Raw genomic sequence first — 14,938 nt, forward strand, 5'->3', positions numbered from 1 at the left:
CAACATTCTCATCAATGGCTTCCATCACCGCCAAAGCACCACTCAAAAGTTGGATTGGGCATCAGTGTTGCCCCTCCCCTCTCACTGCACTCAGGTCCTTCTACATCAAATCCTCTATGCTTTGCTGCCATTGCCAATGCCATAACAAGGCCCCCAATACCCCCACCTGCAATCAGAATTTTAAGCTTCCTTTTGCCACCTTTCTCTTCAATGTTAATTAACCTTTGATCAAACAGCCCCTTGTTTTTTGGTTGGAAACTATAGCCTTTGTACACCGAAAATGGAAAGGATTTCCCAGGCAATTGGAAATGGACACGTAGCATAACTAACCATATGGTTCATAGTATTGGTCACAGTACAAACATCTTATATTGCCAGACAAATATTAGCGAAAATTGATTTATAAAATATGCATATTGCAAACGTCACTTTGCAATATGCAAAGTTCTATGTCTGCATAGGTTTTGGTTATTTTGAGTTTTGTGGGCTTGGCTTGAGATCATCCTTAATCGTTTATGCGGGCTAGTAGTTGTTTGCATGGCTTTTGTCCGCTTTACTTTTGCTTTTTTAGCATGCTAGTTTTGTCGCCATTTTGCACTTGGTGTTAGTTGTATTGTTGAAGGTTATCTAATGAATGAAGTTGCCGTTTAAAGATAGTGGAAACTAGGAAGCATATGTATATAATATATAAAAGAAACATTAGTTATGGAATTCAGCAGATGAATGTTTTATCACACAGCAGCATAACAACTAGACTCCTTTCCTATATCCATCTCCGCATCCGCTATGCACTCCTCTTTCACACAGAACTTGATGTGAGTTGGAAAGTCTGTACGTTTTTGATAATGATCAGTGACAGATGTTTTTAATTAAACCCTGCTTCCTTTAAAACATTTCACATTTGTTCGAACAGTAGTTGATGCATTTCTCATAACTAGGAATGAAACAAAAAATTGAAGTCATCTAAGGCTGTTTTCTGTCCTGCACTTTGCATTGGTTTCTCTCTCTTTTGAGGCATAACCTGCAGCAAGAAGAGCAACATGAATGATACATGTATGTTTGTCATCTGTTTCAGATATGTCAAGTTTTTCAAGTGTCCCAGTCGAGGATTTTCAATTAAGGTGGTTACGTTGAGAGGATATAGGGATATATGTATATATATGCAAACGAATTTGACATTGATTTTATTTTTTCTTGTTCCTTTACCCATGCCCTGCTGTGATCCAAGCCATAAATTTTGGCAAACAAATTTGCAGAAATGCACGAAATACAGGAATTGCAGGGTGCGTTATCCGCTGAGTTAATAGATGCTGCAACCACAAGAACAAAATGAAATGAGCTACATTTATTCTTTTTTTCTTTCTTTTAAATGAAAGTTAGGAAAAGCTTTGAGGAGGTTGAAGCAGGAGACTGGGTGGAGAAAACTTACAGCCAGAGGACCAATTTTAAACTCTATGTAAGGTTTGTAACTGGCAAGCATTTTTGAAGCAAATCGGCTGGCTGCAAACACTAAGCCAACACGCCACAATCTTTTGTTTGCATATCTGATTATCATCGTGATGTAGCCAAATTTAATACGCAAGATTGAAGATCTTTTGATTTAACAAAAGTTTGTAAATTCAGTCTATTTCAAGATTTAAACCTAAAACTAGGAGTGTGAGACTGGTTTGCAAGAGATAGGGTTTCCTAAACTCTACCTTCTTAGTGCCAAGACAATTTCTTCCGATATTTGAACATTTGAGTCACTTTCGGAAGCTTGAACAAGCTCATGTATAAGTTGGTAACAATCCTGCACATACAAAATCTCCCAGGTAATGACTAATGAGCACATGGGAAAAATACCTTAATTTGTTTCCATTTTTCTGACATGCAGGCTGCATGATGCTGCATGCTAAAGATAAACGTATTAAACGATAACATACCTCAATTGCCATGCAACCCCCTTGGCCAAGATTCGGCTGCATTGGATGAGCAGCATCACCTAGCAGAGTAACACGCCCGGCTCCCCAGGTGTACATCATGTCTCTATCATAGATATCTCTCCGTAAAATCATGGACTCTGGTGTTTTTTGAATTAGTGTAACCACTTCAGGACACCAGTTACCAAATTTCTGGAGGAGCCTCTTCTTTTTACCTGCAACACCAAAAGGCAATATATTTACGTTATCACTAGTCAGCAACATAGAGAAGGGAGAGGGAAGGAGGGGGCAGAGAGGAGTGTGCCTTCAGGAGGATCATTGCTCATGGGCTGCTCTTTATGGTTGGCAAACCATTGTATCTTTCCATTCCCAACATCTGTTGCAACAAAGCACTGGTTCAATCCCAAGAAGATCCGGTACCTTCATACCAGCACAACCAAGATTACTGAATTAAAACATTCCTGTGCTTTGTTTATTTTGTGCTGAACTTCCACTTTGGTCCATTCATAAATCCAGTTTGTCATAAGAAATTAAACCATTTTTATTACTCACGCAACACTATCAATATATGGTGGCACAAAGTTTGTCACTCCACTGTAGGATGTGTAAGTTGAATATTTTGCTTCCCGTTCCCCAAATAATTTTGCGCGCACCTAGTGATGAAGAAACAATAAGTAAGGAAGTTGATAAGTGCATACATAACATTGGAAATAGTTCAAAAAGGAGATAACTTACCTTTGACCATATTCCATCAGCTCCTACTAAAACATCACCATCATATTGCTGGCCATCTTCAAGGATCACAGTGACCTAATAATCCACAGATAGAAGTTAGAAATTTGTACAGAACTGTGAAGAATTAAAAAGTAGAGTAGTCAAAAATTAATTCAACCTTGCTAGGGTCTTCAAGGAAGTCCACCACTTTAGATTTGTTTCTCACAATGTCCAACCCAACAGCATTGAGTAAGATATCTTGCAGTGCCATCCTGCATATTACTAGAGTGAGAGGAAGCCCCCTACTTACAGCTGGAGATGAAAGATCAAACTTGGTAATCCTGAAAAAAAATTAAAAAAAGGATCAAATGCTAACTTGAAAGCGTAATTATTTCTTTTCTCGAAAATCAGAGTTACAAACAGAACTCAGGAAAAGGTAATGACTAATATCCATTTGGTTTTGCGATTAAAAGAATAAAATAGCTAGCTATTGTGGATATCTTTGCTTATGATATTTGGCACTTGAGTTATAGGAACATCCTCTGACCACAAGAACTATGAAATCCTCTGAAATTCAAATCAAAATAACTAAACCGAAAAGTTAGTATAGCGATCCATATATAACATAAAAAACTCAGAAAGAAGTACAATTCACTGTAATGAATCAAAGTTACTCAACAATAGCATCAAGCTTACCATTCACCTGAGAGACCGTCGGCATAGCCAGTGGTCCTATTGCCAGTAACACAACCTGCTTCCTTGATTTGTTTTGCAACATTCTCGTCAATGGCTTCCAGGACCTCCAAAGCACTACTCACAAGCTGAATCGGTCCACGGTGTTGTCCCTCCCCTCTCACTGCACTCAAGTCCTTCTCAAAGACCCGTACTTCAAATCCTTCATGTTTCGCTGCTAGTGCCAAAACTAGCCCCCCAATACCCCCACCTGCAATGAGGATTTTAAGCTTCCTATTGCCACCATTCTCTCCATCTAAGGTCTGATCAAAACTATTTTGACATCTTACATAATAGCTTCTGGTCTTGCTGGACGGTGTTGTTCTAAAATCAAGAATGCCATAGGTCTGGTGAATGCATGAATTAATTAAGTACCTGCAATTTGACATTGCTGACCAGAATAGAAAGTTAGGTCACAAGTGCGTGCTTAGGTAGTTGTGGTGTGGACTTGCAGTGGTATTATATTTGACATGACATGAAAACAAGTCAAGATAGCGCTCACAACCATTTTGTGACCAACGAACTTTACTATTATAAAGACGTGTTTCCTTATTCCTAGTAAACAAGTTCCTTAGAAATGAAGCGCATCAAGAGTAAGCTAATGAAGAGAAATATGTCTTTATGGTGTTTATTATTATTATTATTATTTAAGTACAAGCAATAGTGTACAAGGAGGGAGATTTCTCACATACACACACACAACTATGACGTTATGGGGATTCAAACTTAAGACCTCTAGTCTGCAAGTCAAGACCATTTTCCACTGCCTCACCCGTTGGCATGGAGTTGTTATTAAAACTTCAGAAAAGTCATAATCCACTTCTACATTTTAAGAAAACAAGGGAGAAAAGAAATTGCACATAGAGGACTGCTTCGAGACTTCAAGTGTCGACAGCAGTTCCCTATTTTTAAGCTAAACTTTGATGGTTCAGTTTGCCCTAATTTCTCTTCGTTTTTCTTTTTGTGATTCTGGGAATGTTCATATTGCATGCTTCAATTTTATTTGCTTAAGGCAGAGCCGTTCGTGAAGGTTTACCCTCTATCGCCCATCAAACATGGTGTCAAACATGTCCAAATTGAACGTTATTCCAAATTGCTGGTTCAGATAAAAAGAGAAGAAAAGAAAGACTTCCATTTGATGCTTGAAACTGTGCATTTGATGCTTGAGTTTCAACCTTTCTTTCAATCAATCAGAGAATCAAACTTTAAAGCCCTTCTAAAATTGAAAACAAAAACATCACTCGAGGTCGAGAGATAGTTAAGGTTGTCTAGTTTTATTTTGTGCACAAAACTTGTAACTGATGGTTTTTGCAGTGTCTCTCTCTTGTTGAAGTGAACAGGGAGAACGTTTGGCTAACCAAAATGGTTTTCTATCTTCCTCAAGTTTGCAGTAAACCCTCGATACAGACGCCTCGGTTTAAACCGAAACGGAGACAGGATGAATAATTTACACGACGGCACACTAATCACTATTACACAAGCATCAGCCCTTTCCTAGGTTAATAATGCCCACTATTTAAAAAGAAATTATTGCCCCGCTATAGTAATTCTCATCCTACAATAATGCCTATCCTGAAAAGACCAAAACCCAGAATTTTAACATGTTGGGTTATGTAATTAACATATCATTGTACAAAAAAACTGGCCTTCAACCCAGATCTGTTTCACTTCTGCATCCTAATAGCTTTGCCTATCATATTATTGCCCGCTTCAAGCCTTGTAACCACAAATATGCGCTTTGCTGCTTCAGATCTAAAACCAGTAATCTACCATTCTCGATCCATTGGTTGCCTATGTAAGAACTGCTGGGCACCGTCAGCTGTTTAAAGGCAAAGGTCCTGGATGAGACATCCAGAGAAATAAATTAAAAATAAGTTAAAAGGAGAGGAAGGTCATATAAAATTTTGCACAAGACATCAAAGTCCAGTTGTAAGCTACCATTAAACACCCATACAGCATGGGAACATTAACCTTGCTATCCTAAAAATCTTAGTCTAACGGATACAACTTATTTGGTGGAAATGGCATAAACTTTCACTAGATGCGTCATCAAGAGAGGACACTACTGTGTTTGATGCAGCTTTCTATAAAATGACGAGGACACTAATCAATTAATAGCTTTCTATTTATGAAATTGCTTAAGCGGACTCTAATTGGTGGACACTAATCAATTCATAGCTTATATATGCAGGAAGGTAAGGTTTCAAGAACAAAACAAGATGAACAATAGTTACCGCTTTCACCGTCTGAAATATCAGCAAGCTTTGCAATTGCATCGATAAGTGCTTGTTCATGGTCCTGTTCAAAGTTAATAAATCACGTTTCCAAATAAGGAAAACCTTGTGATGAAACTTTTAAAATGCAAAAACCAAAAAGGGTAACCCTCTTACTTTCAACACTTTCTTCGCTTTCTCAATTTCAACAGGGTCTGGATGATTTGCACCAAAGACTCTCTCTACCTGTCCAAATTTACCAAAAAAATTGAAGCTTTATTCAGTAAAACAAACAACTTATCGACCATTTGTGGATCAACCTGCTTTTACTAACCTCCTTAATTAAAGTATCAGTGTGAAGTAACTGTATATCATCTGGAGCCTTCTTTCCAATGCCATTCTGTGACGGTGGAAAATCTTTTCTTGATTGACCCTTTGGGATCCCTCTACCTCTTCCAGGAACTGGAACATTGTCACGGCCTACAGATCTGTTAATACCATGACCAGATCCACCATAACCCCCACGACGAGATATTCCAGGATCTTCACCTACCCATTGAATATCCTCGGGAGATATCTGCATAAGGAATTATAAGCCAGTATAAGGAAAGATGTAAACTTTCTGTAATTAATATACCAATATTGCGTGAGAAAAATGCAGGTTGTGATTACAAATTATTGTAGTATTGGAATTTTATATCATGCAGAGCTTGTTTATTTAATTGTGATTTCTTTACTATTCTCTGTTTCTCTATTATTATTAGGGTTTCCTTATTGTGTGTGGACTCCAGAGAGAGACCTTGTTATAACGCACTAATACAACAATTAAAATGTATGAACCTTCAAATTTAAAGTATCCACCAATATCAACACAAGAGAAAACAGTACATTAATCTTAGAGCAGAAACTACCTAGTAGGAGTAAAAGGCAAATATTACTTGGAGCATGGTGTGCAAATTTATGTATCATTATTCAGTGGACAAACCCAATTGGCCAAGTAGGGCAATTCAGAAAACATTGGTTAACAGAGAGCAGAAAAGCAAGAAGGAAGAAGAATTCATTAAAGGAAATTACTAGGAAGCCTTGTCAAAATGCGTACACACAGAGAACATTATGCACGGAGCACAGAACTATAATATAAAATTATCAAGTTGTCTTTTCAAGAAGCAACAAACTTTATTAAACAATTGATTACTTCATGTAAACTATTGGTAGCCTTATAAATTAAGTGAAAAGTCATTTTACATCCACTATCCAAAAGACAACTTATGATCCAGGAAAAGAATCTGACTTAACGTAAAAGTCATAAGTGGTCAAGAATTGACAATTCAGCTTTCAAAAGAGCATCTTACCACTCAAATAAGCTTCTGTATTTATAGCTTTACTACACGTAATATGTAGAAAATATGTAATGAAAATGACATGTGGGCAAGAAAATTTCAAATCCCAGGTACAACGCATCAAACATACCTCTGATAGATTAACCCACTCCCAAGTTTCATTTGCAGAATTAATATCGTAGACTAGGGCATGTCGTCCCTAACCAAACAAAACAAAAACAAAAAAACAAAAACAAAAACAAAAAAAACAAAAAAAAAAAAGAACGAATGTCAGGTACAAGACTTAACATAGCTTTACTGAAAAATGAACTCCTGTAACACTTATAAGACCAACAGATACCTCAGCTTGATTGTAGTCCGTTATAACAGCTTCATAAAAGTTGTTGTCATCAGGCCACCTAGTCCTTACTTTCCTGCCAATCAAGGGATCATATGTCGTTCCTTCAGCAGGTTCATTGACAATGGCACCGGAAGAGACTCTATTCGAAACTTGACCTCTTCCTGTCGGACCTGAGGAAGGGAACTGCTTCATTGAAGAAGCACCCGGTAAAATTTGACCCTGTGAACATAATGAGACAAAAGGGAAGCAAACAAAGAAATCAATAACCTGCAAGCTTTTCTGTGTGTTTTACTTTATAATGATAATCCTCAACTCACAGGTTTATGTTTCTTTCCCTTGGCTCCTGGGGCTGGGGCTGGGGCTGGGGCCGGGACAGACCCTCGTTTAAGAGTAGATGAAGATGGCTGGTGGGATGCGGTAGCCTGTGGATGAAATGGTGGCGATGGCCCAACAAAGGATTGTGAATGTACTGACTGGGTCATCTTCTGTTTCTTGCGAGATGCAGAGACAGTAGGACTGGGTATTGGATCATGAGCTGCTTGCACAGTATTGTGCATGCCGAGTTGAGCCCCACCAGCCTGTCTCCACTCCCTGATGGCATCACCCAACACAGTACCCATTAAAAGAAAAAAGAAGCCAAGTAACAAAATATACTGAATAGGTCTCGTTTCTCAATTAAAGAACAAAGATTGTATCTTGTTTCTTAAATCTATCAGACCTTATCCTCCGTATGACATCATCTGCATTAACCCGTCCTAGAAGTTCTCTATGCTCCTCGTTCGATAGCCTCAACTCCTTTCTAAGTTCTGTTATCAGACTTTCCTTTTCCTGAAGAAAATACATTTCATGTAGCAGTCATTTAAACCTGATCAAGCAAATTAAAGATATTAGATCCACGAAGAAAAATGATAAAGTACCCAAGTAATGAGATCAGCTTGAGCTTTAAAGGCTCTTAGAACTGAACTGTATGCTTCTTGCTCAAGCTGGTGAATTTGTGCTTCCATGTCAGTATCACCATACATCCTAGGATATGGGACGGAACCCACAGCAGATCTTCCATTCCCTGCAACACGACCCCCTCTGGGAATTCTATTTTGGTGTGATGGAGGAAGATCGTCATCAGTTCCTGCAATTTTATGTTATTTTAGATTCAGAACAGATGCAAACATAAATCAATAATGAGAATGAAATGAGGTCTGCAGTTTGGTCAGAATTCGCAGAAATTTGGAATAATAAAATTAAAAAAGAATATCTTGTGGGTCGCCTATGCATGACAAGCCAAGAGTGATACAATGATCGGATTATTCGACACATAGACACAGTCCTAAAAGCTTCTACTTAATAGGTCCATTTTTTTGGGCACAACCCTATTTAATAGGTCCTTAGGCACAAATGTACAGGAAAAAGTGAAATTGAAAATAAAACTTCTCAAATCTCTAATTTCTGGAAGAGGTGCAAACCTAAGAACTAACCAAGTTGGCAACTAAAGCAGTTCACTTCTACACAGCAAGCTCAAAGGGATGAGTACCTTCACTAATAGTTTCTTAATTGTAAATGAAGAACATGAAGAACTCATCTTTAGAGAACAACTCCAAAACCAATTAGGTCCTTGAGATATATCCAAAAACCTTTCCGTAACTAAGGTTTTTTTTTTTCCTCATAAGATATTGTAACTAATGTATGGCATAGAATAATGTCCTAACAAAAATGGCTTTTGTTTAGTAACTGAAACTAAACATATATGAACTTCAAGCAAACACATGCACTGATGCCTAAGAACACTGAAAAAAAAAAGTTCAAAGGTGCACAGAATAAAAAACTAAAATCCATAATATAGGCGCTCTCATTAGGGAGTCAAGAGCTTCCACTGTGAATGTTTAAGCCACAACATGTATATTTGCGTGAGGTGATATTACTTCCATTTACAGATATAGCCATGCCTAAAAGGATGATATATATTTTTTTTCTTATTAACTAAATACCATGCTTAAATTTGAACTCTCCAGAACTAGGTTCGATCATTTGTATTCAATTATTAATTCAATTTTCTTCAGAAATTTTGGAAATAACATTTCTTAATTTCTATCACAACTTGTCCCAATAAAAGAATTATATCACAACTAGCTCTTTTTTCTAATAATAAATAAATAAATATCGTTTTTCTTCTCCTTTGTTTTTCATTTTCGATTCTCTGTTAATAAGAAAATAAATTTTTCTTTCACATCTACTTGGTATGAACTTATCTGAAGCATTCAAAAAGATCATGGATCCCAAATAAAAGCTTACTCGAGGAACCCAAGTTTCAAAAACCAAGAAGAACTAACTTGAAGAAAACAATGTCAAATAACGAAGTAAATTTGAGGTGCCAAATACAATCTTTGGTACCAAAGCTCCCAAGTTAAATGCTCAAACTCAAAAACTATAAAGCAACAACTTGCTACCAGTTCATCAAAGAAGCCTCATGCTCTGTGACAAAGCATAGTCAAAGTGAAAGTGAATATATATTGCTAAACACCATAATTACAGTGGAAAACCCTAATTCGTTCACTGCAAGTGCAACCAACCCCAAAACCCCCAATTACTGTTCTGAATGGCACACAGATTTTTTGTGCGGAATTAAGAGAAAAGCATAACCCTAACCCAAACTCAGCAAAGAAATCACTTCAAAAACCTAATCACCGAAGAAAAGAAGAAATCTTTCAAAGTAAGCTCACCGCTGCTATCGTAGGGCTCGTAGTCCATGGGCAGTTGATACCCTCAATCAAAACCAAAACCAACAAAACCGAACACTTTCTACCCTAAACACACTTGCCACCGAATTCGAATATGCTCTTGGAGACTTCTTCAAGTTCCGACCACCCCAAAAGACACCGCAAGATACCGCAACAAAAAGTGGCCGTAAAGAGTGTACCTTTTGTGTTCTACACGAAACGAAAGTCGTGGAGAAGAGGTTTTGGAGAGTGGAGCGAGTGAAATTAGCGGCGGTCGGAGGAGAAATCACTTGCACTGGAGAACCCACACACACAGTCTTCTCAGTATTGTAATAGGCTGCGACTTTCTTTCACTACCGGCTCCTCTCTCGCCTTTTTTTTTTTTTTTTTTTTTTTGGGGGAAGATTTTTGTGTTTCTCGTAAATTTTTTTTTTCCGTCAACAATTTTCTTTTCTCAAGTAAATTAACAAAGACTGCTGTGCACTTACCGGGTATTTTATGTTTCGTTAATATTGTTATCTTTGTTTTTTGCCAAAATTTCGTTAATTATTTTCATTTCCAATATTTTTAGTGAAATAAAATTATCTTTCGAAATTTCAATTATTTTAGGTTAAAATAGTCGTAAAAATAAATTACAAAGGTTTATAAATAATAAAGCTTGTTGGACGCAAATTTTGAGTCTACTGAGTTATAAGGACTCAATATCATTCCTAACTGTTTAGTAAACATCTTTAATGTTTTCCCCCATTAAAGATGGTCTTATAAATAGTTTTTTTTTTTTTTTTCCCTCTTTCTTCTTACTTTAACGGGGAAGGGAATAGTTAACAGTAGGAATGTTAGGATTTTTGCTGGACTTCGATCCTAATGGGTCGAATATGAAGGATATAAATTAGGTTTGAGGAGTGGGAAATTTTTAGGTAAAGTGTCAGGGCAGGGCCAACTCCAACCCCAACCTGCATCATTTAGAATACAATATGTATATTATTTATTTTTTATGTGAATGTATTGTTAAGTGGCTTCTTCGTGCGTCTCACAACTCCCACCAGAATATATATTCCACATATTATATATTGAATGAAATAATACATAAAAAGTGTAAGTCTAAAACAAAACTTTCTATTTTTTTTTACCCTAGTATAATCTATATATATATAGCAAAAGACAGAGAATGATAAAACATTTAAAATACCAAAAATGGCCCTAAACCCTAAACCCTTAATGCAAACATTAAGAATTGAAATTATTAATTTTTATATTAAAAAATTAAAATTAAAAGAAAAATCAGATAATGGATCTTATTTTTATTGAACACAACTACCCATTATCTTTTTTAATTCTAAAATAAATTTAAATTTTTAAATAAATAAAAAAAAAGCCTCGTACAAGCACTGAAGCGCGTGCAGAGCGGCTAGTAGTTTATAACTTATTTTTTTCTCATTCAAAATTATTATTGTTATTGGTGTTTTTTCAGAGAGATGGATGGAAGAAGAAAAATATAGGAAGGGCGCATCAGCCAAGGGAGCTAGGGTTGGGGTGGGCGATGGTTCTTCTATCTTTTGGATGTTCTTATTTTCTCAATTTTATTTTAAAGATAAAAATAGATTTAAAGTCCAACTGTAAAAAAAGCTTTAATTATTTTTAAAAAATGATACATGGCATATTTTGAATAGAAGTATCACCGGCTGACGTGGTGTTATGGTACCATTATATAATTTCTCGTTTTTGTAATGGGGCAAAGTGAGGAACTTGTTCCCCAACGACGGCGGAGATGGGGAATCTCCAATTTGAATATTACGTATGGAGATAGGGATGGAAAAAAAACTTAACGGGAATGGTGATTGGAATGGCATACATACCCATCTCCGAAGCATTGCCATCCCTAGTTGACAGTGCCCAATTGCTTGATGACCATTAAAATAAATATGAGAAAAGCTACATTTGAACTGAAAGTTGGAATTGCAACTTCATGACTATGAAAGCTACACAGCTTGAAGGGCATCTTCCTTGTCCATAAACCCAGTTAATCATTAGTTAGGAGTACGAAGTCTGAGTATGTAACTACCCATTGCTTTGGCTAGGAATCATTACAGTGGCCACATCATCTCTCCTTATAAGTGACACAGCATTAGCATGAATTATAAAGACCTATACTTTCTTTAGTGAAAAGAAAACAGCTATGGCATTTCAAAGATCTATAGCATGTGGAGGCTTCAGCATATTGAACTAAAAGGAGAAGGACATGGAGGCACAGATACATCAACCACTCCTTCAAGCATCTGTGTAACTTTCTTCATGGTGGGTCTTAAAGATGGATCCTCTTGTATGCACCAAATTGCCACCTTGACTAGCCTCTCCAGCCTTTTCATGTCATTTATTGCCTCCTCATCATCCTCTATCAGCTTGTTTAATGTTTTTTCCTTGTAGCAGTCATAAACCCAATCAGTTAGTATCACTTCTTCTTCATTTTCCCTTTCCATTTCAAGGCTCCTCCTGCAACAGATAATCTCCAATAACATCACCCCATAACTATAAACATCAACCTTTGCAGTAATTGGAACATTCCTAAACCATTCTGGTGCAACATATCCTCTGGTCCCTCTAATGACGGTATGCGTCAGAGTTTGATCGCTTAGCAGAAGCTTTGCCAATCCGAAGTCCGAAATCCTTGCTGTGAATGAATCATCTAGAAGTATGTTGTGGGGCTTGATATCACAGTGGATGATCTGTGTGCTACACTCCTCATGCAGGTACATGATCCCTCTTGCAATACCGAATGCAATTTGGATTCGTTTGTTCCAGTCGGGCCTTGAAATCCCAAAGAGAAAGCTAGCCAGTGTTCCATTGCTCATAAACTCATAGACCAAAAGTTTGTTTGCCCCTTCATCACAGAACCCTAGCAATCTGACCAAGTTCTTGTGATGGGTCCTGGCTATTGCACTCACCTCTGCTTTGAACTCCTTCTCGCCTTCTTGTGCCACCTTGTCCAACTTCTTGATTGCGACATAGTTTTTTGAACTGAGGGATGATATGATTCCTTTATACACAGTGCCAAAAGCACCTCTTCCAAGTTCTTCCCTAAACCCATCTGTGGCTTCTTCGAGGTCTTTATACCTAAAAGAACGTAGATTTGCTTCCATAATACTTGATGTGCTAGTAGTAACATTATGTCTTTTCTGGTATGTGTATAAGAAAACCAAAGAAATTGCTGCAACAAAAAAGAAGTTAAGAAACACAGAGCTACCTAGAAGAAGTGCTCCTACTAAAATGAGAGTTTTCCGATCTTTTCTTCCTGTGTTTGATTGTGGAGAAAGTGGATCATCTAAAGAAGCATCAGATTTTGGTAATTTGATCAGAGCCTTCCCGTACGAATTCCAGTCCTGCCTTCCATGTGAGAGTGGCAGTTTCTTCTTCCAGCAGCTCCCCTCTTTGATAACAGCCACCATACAATAACAATCATAGAGGCAAGATCTGCTGCAGTCATCTTCATTCATTGGCTGCAATTGCTCAAAGTTCGAAGAAGTTGGCCAAAAAGTATTAGATAGCTCATGCATAACATATACATCCTCTGGCTTTGAATTTCCTTGCTCGTCACAACTTTGTATTCTGTTTTGTTTACAACCACTCAACTTGTTATTTGGATCTAAAGAAGAAAAGCCAGGAAGGCATTCACAAATTGGCCTTGTGTTCGCGTCGAGTCTGCAGTAGCTATTGTAGCCACATGGTCCACTGCCCAAATCACCATTTGCTTCAAAACAAATGTTTTCTGGGATGGACCAGACAGGCAACCAGGATGTCCAGCTCCCGTTTTTGGGGGACTTTGGGTGAGCATATTGGGTGAAAAGACCATCCGAATCGAGTGTTGCTCTGTAGTAGTAATCTCTTATTGGTAATAGTGTTTTGTTTATGAGCTTGTCTATATTTCCATTCCTCCTGACAACATTGAGGTAACCTGACTCATTAAAGCTTAGCTGATAACCAGAATTCATTTCATCAACAGCATCAGAAGTATTGCTTTGGTAGTAGGGCTGGTAGGCAAACTCTGTAGGCGAGGCGATAGGATATAGCACAAGCCTTCCATCTGATTTAAGTTGGAGTTGAAACCTCCCCTGTGAGTAGCTGTTTGCTGTTTGTCTAGAATTCAGCTTTTCGCCAATTTCCAGCACTTGGGTTGGCAAAACGGTGTCTTTGAGATCTTTGAAGCTCTGCCATAAGTAGTCAGCATTGTTGTTTGCAAGCACAAAGTTACCGGTGTCGAGCATGACAGCATAGGCAACCCTTCCACTAAGAACAGACTCAGGCTTCCATATTTCTTGGCTTCGAGGGCCAGTGAGTGTGAGTTGGCCATCAGTGGTGAGCTCAAGTTTGGATCCTTTTGGTGCTGGATTGTCTCCATTTGCATACCAAACTATACTTTTATCTGGTATTTTATCATACCATATGGCAAGCAAGAAGAGATCTTGATCAGCAATGCGGCGAAATCCGAAGGCAAATGTCCCAGAAGGCGATTGCCATGCAGATGAGTCCTGGGATGCAGTGAGGGACGACCCCAGGCTAATATTTGCAGTTTGAGCTGCTACAGAGAGTGGTTCAACTACAAGGAAAAGGCCAAGCAAGAGAAGAAGAATAGATAAAGCCATTGCCAAACAATTTGATGAGCACAGGAAGTTTAAGGAACCAGAGGGCACCCTATATAGCAACTTCAACAGAGAAAATTCTTGGCCAAACAGAACAGTTACTAACTAATTTATGTGATGAAAAACATGTGTCATAATTTTCTTTGGATGAGTGGAAATTGGAAAGGGGAAAGCTAAATGGCTGCATATTGAATTTGTACAGGTTATGATAAGAGTAGATTTGATTTCGTTTTTGTGTGTTGTTTGTCTCCAAGTGTTAATCTGTGATGCGTGGATTGCTAGACTTTTTAACGTTTGACTCTGAAGGATCACAACATTTGCTACTTGCAAATTCC

At 37.7% G+C, this 14,938-nt stretch overlaps 3 protein-coding genes across 6 annotated transcripts; all 3 read right to left on the reverse strand.

Moving 5' to 3' along the window:
* Window positions 1-688: 688 nt before the first annotated feature.
* On the reverse strand, window positions 689-3,796 carry LOC117618697 (zeaxanthin epoxidase, chloroplastic-like). Of its 4 annotated transcripts, XM_034348384.1 has the most exons (10): window positions 3,330-3,796; window positions 2,812-2,974; window positions 2,655-2,729; window positions 2,472-2,572; window positions 2,224-2,339; window positions 1,923-2,134; window positions 1,698-1,789; window positions 1,430-1,544; window positions 1,207-1,310; window positions 689-1,021 (listed from the first exon to the last, which is right to left on the reverse strand). In XM_034348384.1, the coding sequence occupies exons 1-10, from the start codon at window positions 3,752-3,754 to the stop codon at window positions 964-966; spliced, it is 1,461 nt and encodes a 486-aa protein (XP_034204275.1). In that variant the 5' UTR covers window positions 3,755-3,796; the 3' UTR covers window positions 689-963. The 4 variants fall into 4 exon arrangements, with proteins under 4 accessions (XP_034204275.1, XP_034204277.1, XP_034204278.1 ...); XM_034348385.1 differs by having other exon boundaries at window positions 914-1,310; XM_034348386.1 differs by lacking the exons at window positions 1,207-1,310; window positions 1,430-1,544.
* Window positions 3,797-4,713: 917 nt separating this feature from the next.
* LOC117618699 (protein EMSY-LIKE 3-like) lies at window positions 4,714-10,346 on the reverse strand. Its single transcript, XM_034348388.1, has 10 exons — window positions 9,973-10,346; window positions 8,176-8,384; window positions 7,977-8,086; window positions 7,576-7,849; window positions 7,259-7,477; window positions 7,049-7,117; window positions 5,913-6,155; window positions 5,756-5,824; window positions 5,600-5,663; window positions 4,714-5,203 (listed from the first exon to the last, which is right to left on the reverse strand). The coding sequence occupies exons 1-10, from the start codon at window positions 9,998-10,000 to the stop codon at window positions 5,181-5,183; spliced, it is 1,308 nt and encodes a 435-aa protein (XP_034204279.1). The 5' UTR covers window positions 10,001-10,346; the 3' UTR covers window positions 4,714-5,180.
* A 1,535-nt stretch (window positions 10,347-11,881) lies between these two features.
* LOC117619424 (G-type lectin S-receptor-like serine/threonine-protein kinase LECRK3) lies at window positions 11,882-14,882 on the reverse strand. Its single transcript, XM_034349376.1, has 2 exons — window positions 12,172-14,882; window positions 11,882-12,083 (listed from the first exon to the last, which is right to left on the reverse strand). Exon 1 carries the CDS (start codon window positions 14,604-14,606, stop codon window positions 12,180-12,182), a length of 2,427 nt encoding a protein of 808 aa, XP_034205267.1. The 5' UTR covers window positions 14,607-14,882; the 3' UTR covers window positions 11,882-12,083; window positions 12,172-12,179.
* Window positions 14,883-14,938: the final 56 nt, after the last annotated feature.

This window comes from Prunus dulcis, chromosome 2, assembly GCF_902201215.1.
Source record: "Prunus dulcis chromosome 2, ALMONDv2, whole genome shotgun sequence".
Classification (NCBI taxonomy): Eukaryota; Viridiplantae; Streptophyta; class Magnoliopsida; order Rosales; family Rosaceae; genus Prunus; species Prunus dulcis.